General features: G+C 34.1%; 1 protein-coding gene across 2 annotated transcripts; it reads left to right on the top strand.

The window, feature by feature from the left end:
* Nucleotides 1-7: 7 nt before the first annotated feature.
* On the top strand, nucleotides 8-26,547 carry LOC137401732 (MFS-type transporter SLC18B1-like). 2 transcript variants are annotated; one of them, XM_068088193.1, is made up of 11 exons: nucleotides 8-338; nucleotides 1,487-1,560; nucleotides 3,775-3,922; nucleotides 5,056-5,124; nucleotides 6,062-6,149; nucleotides 6,410-6,552; nucleotides 11,485-11,580; nucleotides 17,272-17,375; nucleotides 19,930-20,025; nucleotides 20,559-20,730; nucleotides 25,871-26,547. In XM_068088193.1, exons 1-11 carry the CDS (start codon nucleotides 66-68, stop codon nucleotides 25,916-25,918), a joined length of 1,311 nt encoding a protein of 436 aa, XP_067944294.1. In that variant the 5' UTR covers nucleotides 8-65; the 3' UTR covers nucleotides 25,919-26,547. The 2 variants fall into 2 exon arrangements, with proteins under 2 accessions (XP_067944294.1, XP_067944293.1); XM_068088192.1 differs by having other exon boundaries at nucleotides 25,807-26,547.
* The last annotated feature ends 207 nt before the right edge of the window (nucleotides 26,548-26,754 follow it).

Below are 26,754 nucleotides of genomic sequence, written 5' to 3'. Positions count from 1 at the left end.
TGTTTCGTCTTGAGAAAAAGTTGAGAAAGAAAATATAGGACTTTTTATTGAATTGGTTATGCAAAATGGATACGGACTCATTGGATTCTTTGGAGGAAAAAAGGAGCCTCATTAACAAACCGGAGGAAACAAACTCTTTGTTTCCTAAAGTTAAACATTATCCAATGACATTCATTCTAGTCTTTTTAGTATTCATATCATTTATCATTGATTCTGTGCTTTTTCCATTTTTTCCTAAAGTTGGCACAAACAAAGGATTACTACTTTCTGAAACTGGCATTGTCTTTTCCGCTTTTGACTTGACCAGGTTTTTGACAGCTCCAATCGCCGGAAGAATGGTAAGTTTAAAAATTACATTTGTTATTAGTTCTGGCATTGTACAGCTTTTTAAGACAAACTTTAAAAATAAAGAAATGCTTTGCTTAAAAATGTTTTTAAGCATTTAAATAAGTTTCTTTTGAAGCAGAAAATTAAAATATTCCATTCGTAAGCTGATTTTAAAAGCGCAATAAATGCAGGTTTGCTATTTAGGTTAAAAAAACATTTTAGCTGCATTCCTTACATCCAGCATCATTTGGATCACTTCTTCATGTTCACCAAAGTCATAAGCATGAGAATAGTTTAGGTTTAACCTTGACCCTACAGGCAGAAAATGTATATAGCATCAGATAAAGTCATAAACATGAATTGAGTTTGGGTGTAACCTTGACTCACAGACAAAACACGTACATAGCATGAGTTCTTATGAAACTACTCCTTTCACAAAAGACATATTTATTGAACAATTAAAAGATGTTTAAATTTCAGTTATTGGTATTGCCAATTTTATAAAATCTCTTCACAACTGGACCGTGTAAAAGAATCAAGGATTTATTGGAAAATTGCATGTCACAAATGTCAATGTTGAATAGACATCAATCCCTAATCGAGAATATTAAAGATTATCACTGGCAATGATATACTTGCTTGCTACTAATAAAATAACAACTATTTTACTTTTTGCAGCAGTTGAGGAAGCTTCTGGTTTTGGAAGCTTTTATAACCTAGTTCTAAACGGGGATAAATAAAATATTTTTGTATGATTTTGTTTGCTTTCTGGTCAGATTAGGACATTTATCATTTTCAACTTTTATATTGATTTTGGCAGGTTCTTCAGATCCTAATTTGGGTTTCCTAAATTGCTCTTTGTTTTTTTCAACTGTGAACGCAATGGTTCTTTGGTTTCTGGATCATTCTTGGTGCTCACCAACCAGAACATACAGCTCAAGACCAGTTCATCTAATGTCAAAAACAAGTTGTTTGTGCAATTGCTTGCGGTACTATAAGGAGAGTCTGTCACCACCTATGTGCTAATCTTGATTTATATGTTTCACAATAAGGCTAGACTTTCAAAAAAAATCAGTGGAAATATATTTCTGATCTTTCTCAAGGCATATATAAGCCATGGAAAAAGTATTTTTCTAAAGTGTATACTGTTTTGTTTTAGTTTGACATATGTCATCCAAAGAAGCTGTGTACCATAGGTGCCATTATTGCTGGATCAGCCTGTATCTCATTTGGGTATGTATCAAAATAGCATTTGTTTCTAGAGTTTTATGCAGACATAGAATTAGTCTAGCGCAAATCTAATTTGCTGCAAACACGGTTTCTGTTACAAATATGTATAATCAATTTAAAGTCTGCATTGAGCTAAGATTGAATAGTCTAAACATTGGACTAGACTTTGCCGTGATGCATTAAGTAACTCATAAAATTGCAAGTTTTATATCAAGCTTTGGTAGCAAGACCAAAGATTTTGATGCTATACCCTTTCATGTCTTCTGATAACTAATCTTTGAGAAAAATACAAAAAGTAATAACTTATCAAGATTTCATAAGGCAGCAGTTGGCAAAACATCTGGTAGGAAAATAGTGTGTTGACCAAAGAAAATTATTTTCTGTCTGTTCTCGTAAATGTTGGTCACGTATAGTTGAAGAGTGATGAACCTAGCATGAAAATTAATTTTTTCCATCCTTTAATTTTTTATGCTTGATCCATTTTAGTCACCCTGCTTTACCTTCATCTACGAAGCCACAATGTTTTGTACAACCTTACCTGGACATGATATTAATTATTTCTGCTTCAGATTATAATAAAATGTGGAGAAGTTTAGCATCCGAACCTAGAAAAATTGATACAATCTTTACCATCATATATACTATAAAAAGAGGCATATACGTTTGCCCAACAATCAGGAGTTGAACGCAAATGTTCAGATTTTTAGCCAAACACTTTACCAGCTGCACTACCCAATCATCTTGCTCAACAATGTGATAATCACACATATATTTATCACAAACAATGAGCTCTTACAGCGCACGAGACTGTTGCATACTCATGAATATATATGGAATAATATGGATTATTGTGAAGTAATGGTTGGTTTCCCAATGGGTGAGAATTTGGTAAAATTGCTTTTTTAAATGTATTAGTAGTACTTCTACAGTGCTTTCCAAGTTTTTTAAATTATTTGATTCGAAGAGACCCTGTTCACTAAAAAAATTTGGTCAATTAAAGGTCGATAAATCAGGCCAGTAAAATTGACCAGCATTTACTGGCACCACACCTAACAATATATAGAAAATGTCTAAATACAAGTGCTACTACCAAATTTCAATGATCTGCATAATTTGGCCAACTATCAACTACAGCAATTCAAAGTGATGAAAACAGTAAAAGACTTCAGCTAAATAAGAATATAGTTTTATTGACAAATTATCATAATAAATGTTAAAACCCAATCGGTGGTCAGAGCAAAATGAAATTTAGGCTATCAATTTTTAAATGAATCAACCATGACTGCTACAACGATTGCTGAAATAGATATAAATGTATAGACTGAGACATGATAAACATGATCAAAATAGAATGATTTTGTGAAAGGTTATATATTAACTAGTAAAAATTGCAACAATAGATTATACTGTACTCAATCTTTAAAGCTATTAGGTAAATTTTAATCGAGGAATTTTTACGTCTGTAGACTAATCTTTGATGATCCTGGCTTACTCCTACACGTCAGTTAAAAGTCAAGATTGTCTCCTAAAACTAGCGAATTGTAATAAACCAGCATAACAACTCAACCACACATTATGACTGTAAGATTTCACTAGCAAACTCTCAAACAACCAGTTCTAGCATTTCCTGTCCTGATGTTGGCAGTTATCTGTTTCTTCACATGCATGGTTATTTTTAAAATTATCAGAATAAAGTCTACCATAGCACCTGCATTATAGCGTTGATCACATGAAAATATGTTGAAAGCTTTAATTTAGGTCAAGTAATCTGTTAATTTTGCTTCAGTAGAAATATGCAATCCAAAAGACCACAAAATGGGAATCATTCCATTTTATCATCAATTAAAGTTGATACATACATTTGTCAAAGCATACGTTATATATATATATATATATATATATATATATATATATATATATATATATATATATATATATATATGTGCACACAAATGTATGTATGCACGTATGCATGTATGAGTGTACGAATATGTGCACAAGTATGTACAGGTGACAATACGTTACTAGCTGTATGTAACATCTGTAGAATGCTTCAGTAAATGTTACGCATTGAAAAATGTTAAGATACTTGCACCTGAAGCCTTTTCATCATTAAACCTACTTGATGACCTGACACTTACATAGCTTTGTGGTTCTTTGCTCTGTACACATCTTGGTTTATGATGCTGATAAGCGTTTTATATGTGATTATTATAGCCTTACAATCCTAGCAAACTCAAAGGAATTGTTCTTTGCAAGTTGTCTTCTCATCAGATGCATAGCTGGTGTTGGATCAGCGCTAATGAATGTTGCAGGAACAAGCCTACTTCTGAAAGCATCAGGCTTCGAAACAACAACTGTCGTGGTGAGAGCATTTTTAAATTTTATTTTCCTTTAATGATGATCTTGTACAAGGTTTTATTAGATTTTAACAAAAAGTTTTGGTGTTTTTATCATTTTCGATTGTTCTTACTTTTTGAGGTGAACTGACTGCCAGGATCTTTTAAGAATAAAATTGATGAAACTTGATCACTAGCAAAATTGTTTGTTTTATTAAACAAATATTTGTCTCTATTTTGTCAGCGGGATACCTAAAAAAATCAGCCTTGAACCAAAATTTTCTGTCATTTAATAACTAAGAGAAACAAACTAATTGTCACTAGTTGAAATATTTATGAATATAATATAGCAATGCCTTTGTATAGTAAAAATAGTATGATATTGACGCACACCAGTATAGGGTTTCTTATTTACCTGTACCAAAATGTATAAACATGTTGCAGCATTTTTACACGTAAGTGTTTGGATGATATGGAAAAATACGTTAAATAATATTTATATGTCAATATCAAATTTCAATTGCATAAAATGGTTACGCTATGAGCAAATTGGTTGAAAAACTGTAGTGTGTATCTACAAGCATTCCACAATATAGCATTAAATAAAAAGTTTTTTCCCAATATATTGCACAACGCTATTGAATAACGAAACAGCAAAGCAAAAATTGTAGCAAAAACGTTTTTCATTTGGCTATAAAAGTGATTGTAGAAATTTCTGCTGCATAAAGAAAGAAGATAAGAGACTAGTAATTTAAGAATTTGCATTATTAAGTGGAAAATTATTTAAATTTATGTTTTTATAACTTATACGTATTTGTTACACATTGAAGTTTCGAAACAGGAATTCAGTGCCAAAGCAAGGATAAAGCATTTATGGAACTTTATACACAAGCCTCAGTTGAATATGCAAATTATTTTTATACATATTTTCAACTAGCTACCAATGTTAGTTTGTTGCTAAAGAACTGATATTAGCTAAATAAGCAAATACCTTTTGTAAATCAACATGTAACTTTAACACATTCTTGTTTGCTTCAGTTTTACTTAGTTAAGGAGCTTTAAATAAACTTTACCATTTATTGTAACTAACAAATCAGCAGTTTGCATATTATTCTCCGTGCACAATGTGCACTGCTCACACAAACTAATTTGTTCTTAGGCTTTGGTAGAGACGGCTAACAAAGTCGGATATACATTTGGGCCCGCTGTTGGAGCATTCCTTTATGAGGTGAGTTCCAGAAAAGGTTTCAATGAATAAGGACACACACCATAAAATTTTTTCTTATGCATTATTACTTAATCTGCCCTTGATGAAGAGTGCAAGTTTTTTGGTTTGGAGTGAACTCTGCTCTTGAAAAGAACATCGCATATTCTACAATCAAGCTCATGATGCTTTTTGATTCACTATGCATTTCTTAAATAAACATGGATGACAGAAGATTAAAAAATGTTTATTTTAGAGTAGGGGCTTGTCAAGCAATCACTTATTATTTGCGTATTGACAAACTATAGAATTATCTTCTACTAACTAGTAACTACTCTATTGACAACCTGTAAACGAATCTAAAAAGACATAAATGAAGGAGAAATTTTTAGTCATTTTTTTCACTCAGTCGAGGCAACTGAGACTGTTTATAGTTGTGAGTTGTGTATAGTAGCAGATCACCAACCAGTTTGATTACAAGCAATAGTCTGTAATGAGTTTGTATTGATCTGTTTCCATTTTAAATTCTTCTCAGCTACCTCTTTGTAGCTTACCCTAGGCTTCTTTTTAAGCAAACTTTACAGCAAAAATTACATATCAACTTTATGTGGAGTTTCCTTGATTTTGCTTACCATCACGTAGTTGTAAGTATAATCTGTTCAGTAGGCAAACAACAATAAATAATATTTAAAAATGAATTTTTGGTGTCGTTGGCTAAAACCATGGAAATATTTTCAAAAATCTTGAGCTATGCTCTCAATGATGTTTCAAAATTAATCCTTCAACATTCAACTTAAATTAGCTATCATGGACCGTCACTCACTTCAGTTAAAAAATCTAATCTTGTTTTCTTAAAATTACATGGTTCGAAATTGAATTTCAAGCTAATTTTAGCGTATATTTAGAGAGAACCTAAAAACAACCTAACGAACACACTACTAAAACAATATATCTCTTTTAGCTTACAGGATACATTCCAATGTTCAGTATACTTGGAGGCTGTTTGATGATTCTAATACCAATATATTATTTTATAGTTCCTAAAGTTGGTAAGTTGTTATACGTGTATATAGTACATTGGGTTAATTTGACAAAATCAGCTTTGCTGCCAATGTGCCTATATATCATCTTCATAATATTATCTTCATGACCTCTTGATAAGTTTGTTAAACTTTGTTTATTATAAATCAAATTTATGACTATATATTAGGTTTCAGTCCCAATTAAAGCTGGGTTGTTGCAGAAAGTTTTAGTTCTTGAATAGAAACAACCAAACAGTCTTCAAAATTGCATGTTCTGATTTTTGTAGAAGAAAAGTGTTCTGAGACCCATGGTGGATTTTTGTCATTTCTTGCAATTCCAGGAATTTTTCTCATGTTTTTGGGTTGGGCGGTGACAAAGTTTTCTGCCACCACCAGAACTACTGGAATGGCCAACTTTTATTATTTAACAGTAAGTACTTTTATGTTTTAATGCTGAGTACTTCTATTGCTTGACAATGAGCAAACTTATTATATTTTTCTCTGTGTATTTATGCTTATTCGTAAAGCAATTATTCAAAGCATCTTATAAGAGCATCTTGCAGTGTCATCAACCTTATAAAAGCAATACTGTGATCTTTTTTAAACTATATGGTCTTTATGATAATGAAACAGTTTGAAAAGCTCTGGCATGTGTGCATAAAAACTCTGTAATGCGCAATTTCAATTTTCTAACATGGGTGAATGTCAAAAAAACAGATTCACTTACAATGTATGATCCATGTTCTAATCACCATTGAGTAAAGATTTTGCATTGAATGCGCAGCTTAAATGATCCAAATCAGATTTTGGGCAAAAAAGCTGTTACGATTACAAAATGCACTTTTAGTATTTTACCAACAAATAAACTGCTGACAGCAAAAAACAATTAAATTGTATTTCAATTATGCTTTGAATAATATTTTACAAATTTTTTAATTTTTTGTCATGCAAGTGCCAAGTATTATTGGTACTTTGCAAACAAACATTATGCTTATTAGCTAAAGCTTTATACAAGCTAATATTATATAGTACTGTCTCATTATAGCTATTAATAATGCTTGTAGCTTTTTACAAAGCTTTTCTATGACCAAACATATAAATACTTGGGTTTTCTGTTATCAAATCAGTTGTCTCTGGAGTGTGCAATAAACCATTTCTCTAATTTAATACTCTATTTAATTGCTTCTGTGCAGAAACATAACAGAAGCTAATTGGCAACAAGGATTTCTCTTTTGAACAGTTACAAAGAGTGTTGTTCAGATTTTATCATTGATAAAATCGATACAAAGAGTTCTAGTTTATTACAAGAGTAACTGTTCAAAATTGCACCACTACAATGGCAGAAGTAGCAGACCTGATCAAGCTAATGCAGAAGCAGCAGGAGGACCAGAGACAGCAGCAAGAGGAGCAGATCAAGCTAATGCAGAAGCAGCAGGAGGACCAGAGACAGCAGCAAGAGGAGCAGAGAAAGCAGCAAGAAGAGCATAGACAACAGCAAGAAGAGCATAGACAACAGCAGCATGAGGAGTTCAAGCAGCAACAAGAGGAATACAGACGTCAGCAAGATGAAAGAATGGAGGAGAATAAGAAACTGATGGAGCTACTACTACAAAACCTACAACGGAAACAAGAAACAGCTGCAACCGCTGTTCCAGCCTTCTCAGGTTTTGACCCAACAGCAGAGCTACTAACAGATTACATAGACAGATTCAACACATTCATTGCAGCAAATTCTATTCATCAAGACAAGATTGCTGGCACTTTTCTCACCAACCAACAGCCTACACTCTACAAGCAGCTTAGTAATATGGCAGCTCAGCTTTCAGCACCCAAGCAGATCAACGACCTCGACATGGATGAAATACTGGAATTTCTCAAAGACCAGTATGACCCTAAGCGCTTCATTGTTAGAGAGCGTTACAAGTATTGGAGTGACATGCAGAGGAAACCTGGAGAAACTATTCAAGAGTTAGCTGCCAGAATTCGTCAAGATGCAACTACATGTGCCTTCATAGACATTACAGATCCATTAGATGAGGCTCTCAGAACAAGATTTATCTGCTCTGTAAACAATGAAGCAGTTCTCAAATCTCTCTTCAAGGTCAAGGACAATGAACTCAACTTCAACAAAGCTATACAGGTAGCACAGGAAACAGAAGAAGCAGCTAAAGTTGCCAAAGAGACAGTTTATGGAAACTCGTTTAAAGTCAACAAGGTTGCTCAACAGAAATCAAGATACAAACCAATCCAGAAAAACAACTCTACACCTGACAAGCAGAAGGAAGGAAAGCTATGCTACAGATGTGACCGAACTAACCATACAGCGGATGACTGCAGATTCAAAGCAGCCACCTGCAACTTTTGTTCTAAACAAGGTCACATAGAAAGAGCATGCAAGAAAAAGAAATCATCTGCAGCAGAAAAACCAGTAAAGATGATAGAATGCACATCAACCAAGATGGTGAAACTTGCTGAAAACATCAAACTAGGGAGACAACTTCACACTTGAACTGGACACTGGAGCATGTGACAACTTCATCTGTAAATCAATATGGGAGAAGCTAGGAAAGCCAAACCTAAAACCTACTACAGTTAACTACAAATCAGCCTCAGGACATCTCATAGAGACGCTTGGCAGATGTGAGCTAACTGCCCAATTGGATGCACAGAAAGAAGTCAGACTACCATTTGTGATTAGTGCTGTACAAGATCTCAACCTACTAGGAAGAACTGCTATACAGCAACTAGGCATCTCTATTGATGACAAGCTACAACAGAACCTTGTATCAACAATCACAGAGAACCAGCCAGATGGGAGGTTACAAATCAAGTGTAAGGAGATGTGCAAAGAATTTCCGGAAATATTCAAAGACGAGCTAGGATGTCTCAAGAACTTTGAACTAGAGATAAACTTCAAACCTTCAACAAAGCCAGTCTTCTGCCGACCCAGACCAGTTCCTATTGCCTTGACAGAAGAGCTCAACCAAGCATACGAAGCAGGTGTAGCTAAAGGCATATGGGAACCAACTCAATTCAACCAGTATGGAACACCAGTTGTACCTGTACGCAAATCTACAACAGGTCAAGCTGCAGGGAAGATCAGAGTATGTGGAGACTTGACAGAAGAGCTCAACCAAGCATACGAAGCAGGTGTAGCTAAAGGCATATGGGAACCAACTCAATTCAACCAGTATGGAACACCAGTTGTACCTGTACGCAAATCTACAACAGGTCAAGCTGCAGGGAAGATCAGAGTATGTGGAGACTACTCCAAAACTATCAATAATCAGCTAGAAACACATAGGAAACCTATCCCACTACCAGAAGATCTAATCAGAAAACTAGGTGGAGGCTATTGCTACACAAAGATTGATTTAGCAGATGCCTACAATCAAATATTGTTGGCACCAGAAAGTCAACGACGACTAGCACTATCAACACACCGAGGAGTACTACTACAGAAGAGGTTGCCCTTTGGCATAAGCTCAGCACCAGGGTATTTTCAAGAAATCATGGAGCAACTGACACAAGACCTCCCAGGAGTAGCAGTATACCTAGATGATATACTAGTGAGTGGAGCCAATGCAGAGAGCCATCTACAAAACTTACGTCGACTTCTTCAAAGATTAGAAGAAAGAGGGCTCAGATGTAGAAAAGACAAGTGCTGTTTTGCTCAACCGACAGTAGAGTATCTGGGACACAAACTCACTTCAAAGGGAATCACTAAAGGAAAGAAGGCAGATGCAGTACAACAGATGCCAGTCCCAACAGACTTAACTCAGCTAAGATCTTTCTTAGGAGCTACACAATTCTACAGCAAGTTCATACCCAATCTGTCACAACTCACAGGACCATTGCATAAACTGACACGCAAAGGAGAGACCTGGAAGTGGGGCACTGAACAAGAAAAGAGCTTCAACAAACTGAAAGATATGCTATCAACTGATAGTGTCTTAGCACACTTCAACGCAGATCTTGACATTGGAATCTCATGTGATGCTTCAGAAGCTGGACTGGGAGCTGTACCATTTCATCGTTATCCTGATGGAAGTGAGAGACCAATAGCCAATGTTTCACACTATAGAAGGACACCACTTCCTACAGGATACTCTCCCAGTCAGCTGCTGAATGGAAGACAGATGAGATGCAAGATTGACACCCTATTGCCATCACCCGCACACATAGCACAGTTTCATCAATCCAGAGAAGTCAACCGATCTGCAGAAAAGACAGTTAGCAAGATACACAGCTACAATCTTGGAGCACCATGCTATGCCTTGTATCATGGACCTAGACGCAACAGACAACCTAGATGGGTTCCAGCCATTGTTACTAAGATATATGGAACTCGTAGTCTCAATGTCAAAGTGGTACCAAAGGGACCTACTTGGAGAAGACATGTTGAACAACTCAGACCAAGATACGCAACAGAAGAAGATCAAGACCCTGGAGATAAACCTGATATAACAGAGGAGACAAAACTGCAACTACCAGCCCCTACAACTGTAACAGAGCAACCTCCGTCTAGAAGAAGACCACGCAACCCTCGTCTACCTGATGGAGATGAGTATAGCAGAGACAAACCCCGAAGGTCTAAGAGAACCAGAAAGAACCTTTAGCTTAGTGAGGAGGTGTCATGCAAGTGCCAAGTATTATTGGTACTTTGCAAACAAACATTATGCTTATTAGCTAAAGCTTTATACAAGCTAATATTATATAGTACTGTCTCATTATAGCTATTAATAATGCTTGTAGCTTTTTACAAAGCTTTTCTATGACCAAACATATAAATACTTGGGTTTTCTGTTATCAAATCAGTTGTCTCTGGAGTGTGCAATAAACCATTTCTCTAATTTAATACTCTATTTAATTGCTTCTGTGCAGAAACATAACATTTTTAAAACATTATTTTACAACACAGGTTCTCACAACTATCTCGGAACAACCAATTTTTTATTGGAATGACTCAAAATTGCTAAAAGATTGCTCTGCCAGCTTCCAAGAAACTATATTCCTTTAACTTTTAGAGCATATTCATCAATTCTTTTACAATTTTAACTGTGTTATATGTGTTCATGCTTACTTTTAGCTGCTTTGCATCAAGTTTTTTATTATGTTTTTTATTCTAAAAATAAAGTGAAGTTGGTTTTGGTGACTAGTAAAAAATGAAATGTAATGAATTAGATTACCAAAAATTTTCAAACATCCACCACTACTGCTGCTGTCTTTTGATATGTGACAATACTTTACTTGCACTCATCCCGCCAACTAGAGACGGTAAATTCTGTACAGAAAATTTGTTGTAAATAAATAGGCTTTTTAAAAATATTTGCCAACAATTTAGTTAAATGTTTCTTTGTAGTTTGGCACAAACACAACAATGATAGGAGTACTGTTTACAATATGGTCAGCCGCTGCAGCTCTCGGTAATGCTGTCATTACTAAAATACTTGTTAAGGTGAGCATATATTATATATGAAATTATATATTTTTTGTATATAGTTTTATATGATTAAAAAGAGTATATACTAGAGATATATAGATAAGTATGTATAAGTATATATACATACATATCTATATACCACATATATATCTATATACCACATATATATCTATATACCACATATATATCTAAATACCACATATATATCTATATACCACATATATATCTATATACCACATATATATCTATATACCACATATAAAAAAAATTGTTTCCTCACCCTGGATACCCCGTATGGGTGGTAAATTCTGTTCTAACTCGGGTCTCCTACCAGAGACCTGGGAGTTTGAGCACTCGCCTCAAGATCTTAGCTGTTCCCAATAGCGCACTTTTCTGCAACTCACCTGAGTTGATTGCTGTTGGTATTTGGGCAAGCCACATTTTATGCGCCGGTGTTATTGCGCCCAGTGCCCCAATGACTACTGGGATTACAGCTGTTCTTACATTCCAGCATTTTTCAATATCTTCTCCAAGAGGGAGATATTTCTCTACCTTTTCTTTTTCTTTGCTGGCTATATTGTAGTCATTGGTTACTGCTATATCTATTATAGTAGCCCTCTTGTTCTCCTTGTCTACCACCACTATATCTGGTTGGTTTGCTAGGACATGCTTGTCAGTTTGGATATAGAAGTCCCAGAGGATCTTAGCCCGGTCATTTTCATTGACCTTACCAGGAGCTTCCCACCAGTCTTGTGGTTTATTAAGGCCATACTCATCACATAGACTTCTATACACAACACCTGTGACATGATTATGTTGCTCAGTGTATGTGTTCTCTGCTAGCTGCTTGCATCCACTGATGATGTGTTGGATGGTCTCAGGTGCATCTTTGCACAGTCTGCATCTAGGATCGTCTCTAGTGTGATAGATTTTCGTTTGGAGTTGCCTTGTTGGGAGCACTTGCTCTTGGGCTGCCATGATTAGCGACTCTGTATTGGCCGTTAAGTTTCCTTTGTTCAGCCACATATATGTCTGGTGAAGATCGCCAACCTTAGATATTTGTTGGTGGTAAGCACCATGAAGAGGTTTCGTGTGCCAGTCAATTTCTTCATCATCAGGGCATAGGTCCGTTGTAAGAGCAGCCGATTGAAATTCAGCTAGCAACTTATCTGAGATAGCCATGGAAGCTGCATATGCTTTGATGCTTTGCTCCTCCTCTTTCACTGTCTGCTGTACACTTTTGAGTCCCCTACCGCCATCTTTTCTATCAAGATACAATCTAGTAGTATCAGATTTTGGGTGGAGCGCTCCATGCATGGTCAGCAGTTTACGAGTTGCTATATTTGTTTCTTTGATGGCTTCCTCAGTCCACTTTATTATGCCTGCTGGATATCTTATTACTGGCAGTGCGTAGGTATTTATTGCCATGACTTGGTTCTTGGCATTGAGCTGGCTCCGTAAGACCTGCCGAAGGCGTTTCTTGTATTCAGTAATGGCTTTGTGACGTACCTCGGCTTCGTGGTTGATGTTGCTTTGCATAATCCCCAAGTACTTGTACCCTTCTTCTATATCTTTGATGGTACCATTTGGCATTCTTAGGCCATCTGTGAGCATAGAATGGCCTTTCTTAAGAATTAGCCTTCCACATTTCTCAATACCGAAGGTCATTCCGATGTCCTTGCTGTATACCTGAGTGAGGTGTATTAGCAAATCAATGTCCCTTTCTTTGTTAGCGTACAGCTTGATGTCATTCATGTAGAAGAGTTGGTTTATCTTGGTGCCACTCTTAAACTGGTACCTATATTGAGTCTCCTCCAGCATATTGCTTAGAGGGTTAAGGCATACGCAGAAGAGCAGCGGTGCATATATGTATATATATATATATATATATATATAAATATGTACACCAGCTAAATGTCCTGTGTAGCATGGACATTAAAAAATGTTCTAACATTGGCAGGTAATGTACAGCAGTTGTCATTGGCTAATTTGAGTAAGCCAGTATCCATATTGCTGAACATACTAATAAGAACTGTGAGAGCAAGCTTTAGTGACATTGTACGTAATGCGAAGTCGTTACGCGTATTTTAACCCAAATAATGACTCATATTTCCCAATTAATCTTTTGCTTTTTGCGCAGATTAATGATTAAGCATGCTGCCTTGCAAATGGAAAGTCGCGAGATCGAATTTATTGCAATCCAGATTTTTCATTGCTAAATTTCAATTGCTCTATTAAGACATACATCAAATGAGAACAAGCGACAATAGAGGATGACAGATGACAGTCGACAGACGATGGACAGACGACTGATGGATGAGCTATAGACAACGATGGCTGACGACTGGCAATAGATGACGGCGGACAATGGAAATCGATGGAGGACGGCGTACAACAATGGACAATCGCGGACGGCGAATAGATGACGGACGACGGACGACAGACAACGGATGATGGGCAGACAATAGATGACGGACAGTGTTAACTATACCCGTGTACTCGCAAATCTGCGAACCGCGTACCATGTACCTGCATACCCGCCTGCCGTATACTTGTATACACGGATGCATGTATACATGTATGCACATATATACATATATACGAATATACTTTGATTCATTATATGCATACATTTAGTGGATGAGTGGTCAAGCTGACTGCTATGCTATAAATAACTAGAGTTGTGTTGGAATAGGTTATAGTTACTCATATTTTTCCAGGTTGATGTTTCTCTCTGGAGTCTCAGTAGCTCCAGCAAAAAATTACTTGGAAAAAGATAAGTAACTTTAACCTACTCCAACATTTTAGTTATTATATATTCAGTGGAACCGCGGTTCTCGAACATAATTCGTTCCAGAAGGTTTTTCAAAACCCGAGTTGTTTGAGATCCGAAACAATTATTCCCATTAGAATTAATGTATGTAAATTTTAATCAAGTAAAGTATATTTAAACATTTTACACTCAAAAAATGTATTGTATGCTACTTACTATAAATAAAATACGGGTAGATATAGATCGTGTTTATTTTTAACAAAAGATTTTCTATCTATGATGACAAACAGAAAACAAAAAGTAAACATTTTGTATGCTTTGCTCTCGAAACATCGAAAATTTTCTAGGTTAAAATACAATAACCAAAATTGCAGAAATTGATAATGAAACAGCAAATGATTGCAACAGATCAGTTACATCAAAAATCGGGTGCAAAAGAAAATATAAACGGCAATGGCACGTTTACTTCACATATTTGGAGGAGAATCTTTCTCCAAAACAATTTAGGATAAATCGACTAGAGGAGTTGTCTTCCTAGCAAATCTCTTCGATAGAGTGAAGTCCCCACAGCTGGTTCCTTCCTTGCTGGTAAAGAATTTATGAAGAGTAACTTGCTTCTCCCTATGTTAAAGATTATTTTCATGATGTTTTCGGAGCTGTTTTGAACGTTTAATGCTAATGCGTATGCTCCGGTTTGGTCGAGAACCGAATTTATGTTCGAGATTCGAGACGTACAAATCTTAATTTTTTTGGTTGGAAACCGAATTAATCAAGAACCAAAGTGTTCGAGAACTAAGGTTCCACTGCACATTATATTTATTTATGTACATAAAATCATGTATTTTTGTAGTTATATATGTATTTTTTTATAAATTTAGGCATTTATATTTGTAAGTTTTTATAATGTCAGTTTTTAGTAAGTGTCTGTTTTATTCCACGACCAAACAAGAGCGAAGCAATTGGTTGGGAGATTTATGATAAATGCACATGTGCACACAACTCTTGAAAATTATTCATTCACAGCCGTCGCAAATCCTTGTATTAAAATCTCATCAACAAATTTAACCATTGTTGTGTAGAGTCGTTTAAATATAATAACGATACAAAACACATACAAACCTTTTTAAATATGTTACCAAGTCTTTGAAAGGTTACCGCAAAACCCTGAAACTAACTCATCTGATCGGATTATACATAAATAGACAAATTAATTTGGCCAAAAATCACCACAAAACGCTTGAAAAGCTTGGTTTATTAATAGTTATGACCGACCTACGATACGCCAATAAAGCCGTGCGACAGATAGTAGAACTATTTAGCAGTGCTCATTTCATGAGAAAAACGTGCTCATTTCACCAGTCTATGGCATTGTTTAATTGCCCAGAAGGTTTGTGTAATTAACGTAGACTGTTTGAGGCGTAGACCGATTTACAGGTACGAAAATGTGGTACACAGTTTATCAGCCTACGTTTTTGTCCAATTACCGAAGGTTTTTCAAATTATCTAGAACATCAGCCAGATTTCTTTACATCTTATCTACAAGGTAGGGCGTTACTACAATGCCCCTTTATGACAAGAATATTTCTTTATTTCACTCCAGTTTGCATAAAACTTCCAGACGCGTGAATGCCAACGCTTGCTTTCTGTTACATATCGCTGTCAAAACCATTCTACATTCACAGCACAACCAACTTTCAAACTGTATATTACACTGCAGCTTGCCGTTTTACTTTTAATATTGCATTTCAGAGATATAATAAACATATTTCTTTATTGTTGTTGTTAGTTAAATTACGTACAGTAGGTTAAGTCTACAGCTTGAATTAATATTTATTTTATTATTGTAAAACATAAGTTTGAGAGAGTTAAATATTTATTTCATTAATATTTATTTCTGTTACATATCGTTGTCAAAACCGTTCTGCATTCAACACAACCAACTTTCAAACTGTATACTACAATATATTTTACTTTTAATATTGCATTTCAGAGATATAATAAACATATTTCATTATTGCTGTTGTTAGTTAAATTACGTACAGTAGTTTAGGTCTGCAGCTTGAATTAATATTTATTTTAACCAACAACCAACTTTCAAATTGTATATTACACGGCAGCTTGCCATTTTACTTTTAATATTGCATTTCAATATAATAAGAGATATAATAAACATATTTCATTATTGCTGCTGTTAGTTAAATCACCTATAGTAGGTTAGGTCTACAGCTTGAATTAATATTTATTTTATTATTGTAAAACATAAGTTTGAGTAAATCAAATCGTAAATCAATGACTTACTTTTTAACAACTTTGCTAGGGAATGCATCACTCAATTAGCTATCAATGACCAAATCTTACAACGCAAAAGAGAGACTAGACTGCGCGACCTTTAACAGATACTGTTTACTTATAACAGATATTGCAATATCAACAATTTACCAATTACTCGTATATTTGGTTTCAACCCAACTTTACCTCCAAAATAAATTGTTAGATGCGCCTTTTTAGGGTCGTGCTCCATCAAATTTATTTTATATCATCTCAAACAAGTCTCATATACACTATACTCTGTCAATTCCTGCTGAGAACTACTTTTTTAACAACCAACAGTACCCTTTCTTTTTCCCATTATTACTTTGGTCGTGGGCTGTATGACAGTGGAATTTCTAGTATATATACATCTATAAATATGTATACATTTGTATATGCATACATTTATATATGAATACGTTTATATATAAATTGTACTTTTACATACACGTGTATACTAACTTAAAGTAATTGTTTTTCCATTTAAAACTGATTTATTATGTAGCAAAGAGTTAAGCGATAATTTATTAACCCTCAGCATGAATACTGTGTTCTATGACTTATCTAAACAAAGTAAGCCATGACTTTCAAAATAGAGTAGTAACCGCTATCATCTATTGTAGAAATATGCAGCATACATGTTGTTGGCTCTATGGATACTGTTCATTCCGCTAGTCTTATTGGGGCTTCCATCACCGCCTATGAGTTACCTATTTGGTGGCAAAGGGTAGGTGTTAAAAACAATGTTCAAACAAAAATGGCAATTCTACATATAGTTCGAAATCTTTTTTCTAATATTAAACTCTTTCAACTATCAATATAAAGATTGTACAGTTAAACATAGTGCAAACTGCGTTATATTAAACTTTAGTTGTTATTTTGAAATACTTGCTTTTTACTGCTATGTCAAGCATCTGAAGATATTGGCTGTAATTTTGCCGTGTCCATACCTAATGACATAGTTTGATCAAATATTTTGTCATGTGATCAGAGTTTGACTAACGCAACATATTTCCTGCTGAACGGAAACCGCCGCGAATTTATACAATTATACTGAAATCGCTCATTTTTGAGCTAAACTATTTGAAACATTATTCGTTCTAAATCTTTTTTTATGAAGGTAGAGCATGTGTTGATAGTTTTTAAATAAATTACTTTAAAAATAGCTATGTGACAAACTTTTTGCTAGCGTACTTCCTATAATGTGTGCACAACCCGATTAGTGTATTTCTAGAACCCTGCTCTGAAAAGTTAATGTCAGACATATTAATATGTCACAGCCTTTTTGAGCGTTTTTGGACCCTGCTTTACCCTGCACTATTATTGCCTGTCGTGTTGTGTAGTCACATTATGTATGTAGCTTAGAAACTAGATGGAGAAAGTGTATTAGAATGGAAGCTAACAGGAACATTTGCTTTGAATTTACACATTGCCTAATCATTGGCATTAATGTCATCTATTGTCCAACTATGTTTTACTAAAACAATAGTTGAATTCTATTACAACTTGGAGTTTGCAACTCATGTGTTGTTTTTCCAAAACTGAATTTTGTTATTCATTACCAAATAGCCTGTTTTTCGCTTTTCCGATTTTCCCTTTAACCATTATCCCATTTTCCTTTGCCCCATTATAACATTATTCTACAACCATGCATTCACTGACTTACTGTTTTATACTACACTATCGCTACTATATTGTTTGTAAATGTAAGCAACTGGTATAGTCTTTCACATTGATTTAGCCAAGACACTTACTTTAACAATTATACAACATGCATCTTATTTTTTAGCAAAATCTAAATGTTCAAACTGCAAAAGTTACTATATTTGATTACTTCACAGTGAGGAACACAAGTGTTCACCATATTTAAAAGCATTTTCCTTATCTAGATTACCCTCTGGTTTTCCCACTATCAATTACTGCTTACCGTGTCTCTGCAGGCAGGCATTCTAAATTGCAACTTATCTAAGTCTAGACTCAGCTGTGATTGGCTGATCAGAGAACATTTGGTCTGCTAGCGCCACTATAACTACTATCATTAGTACTACTATCACCACTCCTAATATTGCTACTGTGTAACCTAGGTCTTAAGGATTAAGTCAATGATGGGTCTCTAGGAGAAAATTCTAGATCTTCCATTTTTATCTTACCCTCACGAAGAGATGGAAGCACAATAAGAATTTTGCAAAAATATGCTTTCTAGGTTATACTTGACTACAAAAGAGTTGCTACCATAGACCTGGATTTTTGCATATGCCTAGACTTATTTATTAACTACAATTTAGCTTCCTGAATTATTTTTTGCCTTTCAAACTTTTTCAAACACGGGTAACACTGTCTTTTGGTTAGCTTCCAGCTGTGCCATGTTGTGCTTAAAGCTATTTTATACATCACCTTCCTCACTTGGGATTCATTCAGTTTTATTTTAATACTCTCAGAAACCTTTGCTAAAATTATGCTTGTTTTGTCTATTCAAGGCATGGAGCTAAAGCCTTTTTGACCACTACCATCAGCATAATTGTTTTAATAGCGTTGCCTGTAGAGCTAGCCTTGTCATGTTGCTAAAGTTCGCAAGCGTCATATTTTTGGTTACTGAATGAACAGCTCGCTGTATGACCGAATAAATCACTATAATGACAAGGTTGTAGTTGGGGTTTCTCTGCCATTGACCAATCTTGTTTAGTTTACACGCATCGCTAGAATAATTCACTGCTTCATTATCACAACTGACTTTACAAACTATATCTTAATCGTCATATCTTAATTAAGAATAGTAATTACTTGATACTTGTGATTACATATTAGATAAAAATAATTACGGTTTTGTTGACTGTTCTATATGGTAAGACAATATGTACTTCCATCTTAAATGTACACGTAGAGAAAGCAACCACAAAAGGTTAATTGGCTTTCCAGCATCTATACACTATATATATATATATATATATATAAATATATATATATATATATATATATATGTATACACTGTATATATATATACACTTTTCAAAAATCTCTATCGCTGCTATAAGATTTCAGACATTATTGTAGCATGAACTCGTACAACTATGATCATACAAAAGTCGTAATTGCAAGGTTTATGCCAGAAATTGCTCATTGGTTAAATCAAATTATGAACTGCCCTTTGCAGTACCTTTGAAGGTACATCTTTATGTAAGATTGAGCAAAAGCTTTTTAACCCACTAAATAATTTTTTTAAAACAAAACTACATCTAGGATTTACAATTTTAAAAGATCTCATCTCTTTGTTTGTGTTTTAGGTACTATATACCTTCCATCACAGTTCTTTCAATCCTTGCATTTTTTGTTGGCTTCTTCCATATTCTTTGCTTTTCTGTGGCACAACAAGTGGCAAGGTAAGTCAATTAAATTAGATCATGGTTGCATTCATTTTGATATAATTTATTTACAATGTTGCCTGTAGCATCATATTAAGGTTTGGAACTTCGTAGGCTAAAATTGTACCTCCAAATGATTTGAAACGAGTCTTTTTAATTTTGTGAAGTCTATAATGTTTTAGCTACCTTAATAGGTTTTGCAATTACATGTATATTAAAAGGTTAAAGCTAGTAAAAACCCAGTAGTACCATCTTATTTTTATGTTTTTTACGTTTTTGTGTGATTTTTTGTCACAAGCAAACTAAAAACCTATTACGAGAAATTTTTTTTCCTGCTATAATGACTTAATGAATACATCAAATTTTAATTAAGGAACTGTAGAGATTGATAAGGTAATTTTAAATGTTTACAATTTATTTCATACACTTGCATGTCATATTGGATGCAAAGCAAAAAAGATCGGACAATTTATATGACTTGATCATTGTTAACAATACATATACTGTACTAGTAAAAACTGGAGTCCGCATGTTTTATGATGTTTGGTTAGGATGAATGGTTACCCTGAACACAGTCTCTACACTTACGGCTTGCTGACTGGACTCATGAACAGTGGCCTTTGTTTAGGCAGCACAATAGGGCCTATCATCACTGGAATCATCACAGATTATTCAAGATACGAGTGGACTCAGACTATGAATTCTGCTATCTATACTATAATGGTTAGTTTACTTTAAGCACTGTCAGTGTCATGTTTTAGTCTTACACTATGCCCAGGGGTTTCACTCTTGTCTAGTCATCTCCAAGGACTAGTCTTAGAAGTTATAAAATTCACCCTTTTTATTGACTTACACATCAATCAAAAACTATCTTATCACTTCATCGCCACAGACCAATTGCCCTATTTTTTGGCTCATGAATACCCCTTTCCACTGTGTGAAACTCAATGAGGCAGGTTTGGCCCTTATCTATGCACCAAGCTAAAAAAAACATACCCTTTTCATATGAAAACACTCTAGAGTGTCCGGCCACCAAAAAACACCTCTAAAATGTGCCTTTTTTATTGAGCCCTTGGAGATGAAAGTTGAGAGTGAAACCCTAAGGCCACTATGTTGATTTAATTGCCATATTATATATTTTACTGGTATTATATATTATATAATAGGATTTATAGGACTATATTATTAATGGTCATAGCTTTTACTGCTCACAATCTGACTATAAAAAAGCCTGCATAGCCATAAAGCTGTTGCTAGTTAGTAAGAATACAACCGGAAAACAATGTAAAACTTAATGTATATATATAAATCTCAGTGTTTGTGTGTCTGTGATTCTGTGTGTCCAGCTATAGCTCTTATTATCTGGCAATGATGAGCTCGTAATTTGCTGAATTTCAACTCATGTAGATTGCAACTGCATGTTTGTAAAGCAATCATCTAACATTAAGTCTAAAAGAACTCTTACAGTTTTATAGCTCATATTATATACTGTATACCATTCCCCGATTTTGCACAATAAACGACATGCTAATTGATACATTGCGCCCACGCGTTATGATGTTCCAGATATAAAATATTTTTGCCACACGAATATTTCTATGCAGCACGATGTTTTTTTTCCCTATACTAGGGTGAATCTGTTTTCTGCTGTTCAAAGTTAATAAAAATTTCTCGCGAAATAAAAATTTGGCAGCTTTTGTACTGATTACACTAAAACAAAGATTTTGATTAGATTTTTTAGTTTGTATTAATTGTATCATAACCAAACTATCTGTTTTGTAGTTCACATTCTGTTATCTACTTCACATCTGCAATTATTTGCTCTCCTAATTTATTTCACCTGCTTAGAAGACTTTTTTAGCTACACTTAATTTTTCTTGATACTGATTGCAGCACATTAATTTATAGGGATTTCTTGGCGCTTATCTTGCATTTCACAATCATTAAATACAAACAAAATCTGCTTTTTTTTTATAGATAACCTTTTGCATTTGTTTGTTTTTGTAAAAAATATTTTCACAATATAACCATTACCTTTTGTAATTTTCAATTTTCAAATCTGCCATTTCAACTTCAAATGTGTGACTATAATGGCGCAATTTTAAATGTGGGATTATAACGGCACAGTTTGAAATATGTGACTATAACAACACAATTTCAAATTTCAATTTTCGGTTTTTCCAAAGGACATTTGCTAAAAATTGCAAAACCAAAAACTTTTCACATGGAAAATTGCCTTTAGGATTTGTCTCTACATTCTCGCTCCATTTAGTCAGACGAAGTACTTTTGTGCGCTTCACTGATGTGTTTAATTTCGATATCTTATTTTTATGTTTAAACCTGTATCGAAAAGGCCAGTATCATCATATTCAAAGTTTTGATGCATAACTTTTGCTGCCATTGTCATTTGTTATACGCGCACTTCTCTGTAGTAATACTAAATGTTGTTATTGATTCAAAATGTTCCTGATTTTTTTTTTTTTTAGTTCATGTGAACTGTAGCAGTATCAAATCATTTCCTGTAGTAATCATTGCAACAAAACAAATTATTTAGTCATTGCTTTCTAATTGTTTCACATTTAAACATTTTACAGTTTTTTATTTTTTGTAATTTATGTTTTCTTCAATTTTGTTTTGACTGAACAATTATTTTGCTCAGGGTATGAAGCTTAAAAGTGAGAATGGTAAACGTTGTATATTATGTTAAATGAAAATGACTTTTCTGGGCAAAGACTTTTTTTATTACCTGAGCAATGCCAAGCATTTAGCTAGTCAATTAATAAAGAAGTAGTTGTTTTGTTCTGATGCAAATACAATACGGTTGTATTTTTATTAAAGACTAGCGGAATGCTTGGCGTCGCACAGGTATTAGAAATCAGCTCATAATCAGTGACAGTTAATGCAGTTGCCTACTACTTGCTATCGGCTTGGCACATTGCCAATGGCTCATTTGAGTAAGCTAGTATTGCTAAACTTACTAATAAGAGCCGTGAGAGCAAGAATAAAAATATGTTGCGCCGTAACAGAAAGCGGTATGCGTATTTTGCCCACATAGCGACATATATCACCCAACGAATTCATCAATTTTGTGTAGCTCAATGGTTTAGCATATCGTCTGGAGAACCAGAGGCTTCAAGATCAAATCTTCTGCAATATGAATTCTTCAGTCCAATATTTTAATAGCTATACCTGGGCAAACCAAATCACACACACACGCACACACGCACACACGCGCACACGCGCACACGCGCACACGCGCACACGCGCACACGCGCACACACGCACACACGCACACACGCACACACGCACACACGCACATACAGAAACACACAAACACATAAACTTTGAGATTTATATATAGATATACTAGCGGAATGCCCGGCGTCGCACAGATATTCAAAATCAGCTTATAAAAGGAGTGACAAGTAAGATAGTTTCCTGCCATTTGCCATTAGTTTGGCTCATTGCTAATTCTTAGATTTTAATAGCTATAGCCGGACAAACCCAAATGTGCACATAACCGTGCGCATAAGTTACTGTATGCGCACATAACCACATGTGCACATAAATTTGCACATAACCGTATGGGCTTGTACGCGCGTATGTTCACCTGTGCATACACACATACACACAAACTTTGAGATTTATAGATATATAGTATATATATACTATTATATATATATAATCAGAATTGTATCCCGTTGTCCATAAAAGTGCTCGAAGTTTCCTGAGCTGATCGTAAAATAGATAACATAAGAGCAGTGTAAAATTTGATAAAAACTGTATAACTTAGAGTTTCATGCTAAAAATATGTTAAAATATTTAGCACTCATCAGACACTAATCAGTGTCTGATGAGTGCTAAATATTTTAACATCTTTTTAGCACGAAACTCTAAGTTATACAGTTTTTTATCAAATTTTACACTGCTCTTTTATTATCTATTTTATATATGTATATATATATATATATATATATATATATATATATATATATATATATATATATATATATATATATATATATATATATATATATGTATATAGATAAAGCTAAAGAGATATATACAGGTATGGATATATACGTGGATATAGCTCTTTTTCAAAGTTTGTGCGTCTGTCTGTGTTTCTGTGTTTGTCCCGCTATAGCTATTAAAATCTTAGGATTAAAATTCCGCATTCTGATAGATTTGAATTCACGATTGAGTTCACGATTGCAATTGCAATATCCAAATCCATGCACTCTACCACTGAGCTATATAAGGCATATTGATCAAAGAACTTATAATGTACACACTAAATGCACACGCTAAATAATGTATAATTTGAAACTCTATGAAACATGATGCTTTTTCGTGTGTTCGTGAACTTCTATTTCCGGTTTTTGGAAGGTTCAATTGCTTAGTCGCGGTGAAGGTCGATACTTTTCATGTGAACTGTTCTATAATCTCAAGTAGGAATGGCCTCTACATTCTCTCATGGTTTGGTCAGGCAAAGATAGTGCAATATCCCATTTTTACATTTGTATCAGTGTCAAGAGGTACCAGTATCATCGTATTCCAAGTTTTGATAGATAGCTTCTGGTGGAACAGTAACCTTTTTATACACACATCTGCCCATGCGCGCACACACACTTTTATGCAAGAATTATTATTATTAATTCAACATATTCAGGGTTTTTATTTTGTTTTCTCAGTTCGTATTAATTGTATCATTACCGAATCATCTTTTATATTAATCCTAGCAAAGCAGACCTTATTTAGCTATTACTTGTTAATTATTTTGCATTTACATTTAAACCCTTTTATAGTTGTTTTATTTTTTTTTAATTTACTGTATGTTACCTGCACAAAACATAATATTTTCTCATGATATGATGTTTGAAAATTACAGTTGTTTGACAAAGTTTGAAAACCTTTACAGTTGTTTTTATTTCCTCTCTTAATTTATTTCAATGGCACAAAACACTTCTCTCATGATATGTAATTTGAAAGTTAGAATGGTAAATGTTGTTATATGGTAAATACAAATAAATTTTCTGTCCAAAGGCTTTTTTATTACATGGGCAATGCTGAGTAGTACCGTTAGTATATACATTTTATGTACATGTATATAGTCCTAATAATATTATGTTTTAAATTTAAATGTTTATTTGCCTGTTGGCTATAGAATTTTTAAATTCAGTTGCTTTATTCTAAAAAGGAATCAAAATTCTACTTTTTTTTTAATTTGCAACTATTTCATGCTGTTGCAGGTGATCCTTTTTAGTACTTATCTCTTATATCTCAAGTCCACAAATCAGCTATCAACATTATAAGGGAAAATTATTAGGTTCCAGAAGTTTGACATCAATAAACTTCTGATGATTATCTTTTAAAGGATGGTATTAGTGACAGTGATTATTTTATTTTTAACCAAAATATACTAATTCTATGAACTGTAGTAAAATGCATAACTATGTCGGCTTGGAACATGCTCAAGCTGTTATTTATAGTAGTAAATAAATGAGCCAAAAAATGGTTTTATCTCATTTTGGTAACCCATTGTTAAATAGGTTTTTATAGAATCAGCTTATGTTATACTTTATGCTGATTACCTAAGCATCAAACTCTTGGTTATAGCTTTAATGTTTTAAAAAGCTTTGCAGCTTATGTGTTTCAATATAAAATATTAAGTTTCTCTGAGTATGTAATTATGTGATTGTGAAAAAACTTATTGGGTAGTAAAACAGTTTATTATTACCAGGTCAAGTAATAATGTCTCTAAAAGCCGCATCTTACAGATAGTTTCTAATGTTACAGGTAATACTACTTGCAAGTTTTCTCTTATATCTCAAGTCTACAAATCAGCTATCAACATTATTAGGGAAAGATGATAAAGCTGCTGACACTGAAGATAGTGAACACAGTGTAGCTAATCAGGTAGCTGAGGCCTGCTCTGAACGCATGAAAGCTTGTCTAGATGGGTCTCCAGTCTACATGAAGGTTCAGCCACAGCCAGATTTAGAACCAGATACTGATTAGATAAAGTGTATTTTCATTTAATTCAATACAATAAATAGCATATATTTATTGTGTAAACAGTTTGGATGAGCTCATTCTTTAAATTAACTCTTGCTTAGCGAATCAAAGTATTTTTAAAAGTTGTAAACAATTTTTATAGCTGTATTCGGTGTATGGCCAAATTTTTTTTTGCCGACTTATAACTACCATGAGCACAAATAAAATTTACTTTATGAATGACAAAATATTTTAAGTGTTTGCAGTATTATAAGTCTACTGATAATATATATGGATATGAATCATATTTTGTAAAACTCCCCTTCAGGTTTTTTAAACATTTCTATATGATGCAGTATTGCATTTTGCAGTGTTGCCTATTGCATTATTGCATATTGTAGTGTTGCATTTTGCAGCACATTTTTGGCATATTACGATATTGCATATGGCAGTGTTGCATATTGTGGTATTGAGTTATGCTGTGTTTCATATATATACATATGTTAAATATATATATATATACATGTAAGGTATTTATACAAATATGGATACTTGTATATATAAAAATTTCAGTGTTCGTTTGTCTGTTGGTCTGTTGATCTGTTGTTGTTTATTTTTCCAGAGAAGGCAAAGTAAAATTTACAAACAAAAAACCCTCTTTTTACTGAAATTTAACTCGAAAACAATAGTACGGCAAATAGAAGCGTTGTCCATTACACTATGTGCTTATCTAGCTGTACTACATAATAA

This window comes from Watersipora subatra, chromosome 8 (genome assembly GCF_963576615.1).
Source record: "Watersipora subatra chromosome 8, tzWatSuba1.1, whole genome shotgun sequence".
NCBI lineage: Eukaryota > Metazoa > Bryozoa > Gymnolaemata > Cheilostomatida > Watersiporidae > Watersipora > Watersipora subatra.
The sequence above is the reverse complement of the archived record's forward strand: the minus strand, read 5'-3'. Positions and strand labels throughout refer to the sequence as shown.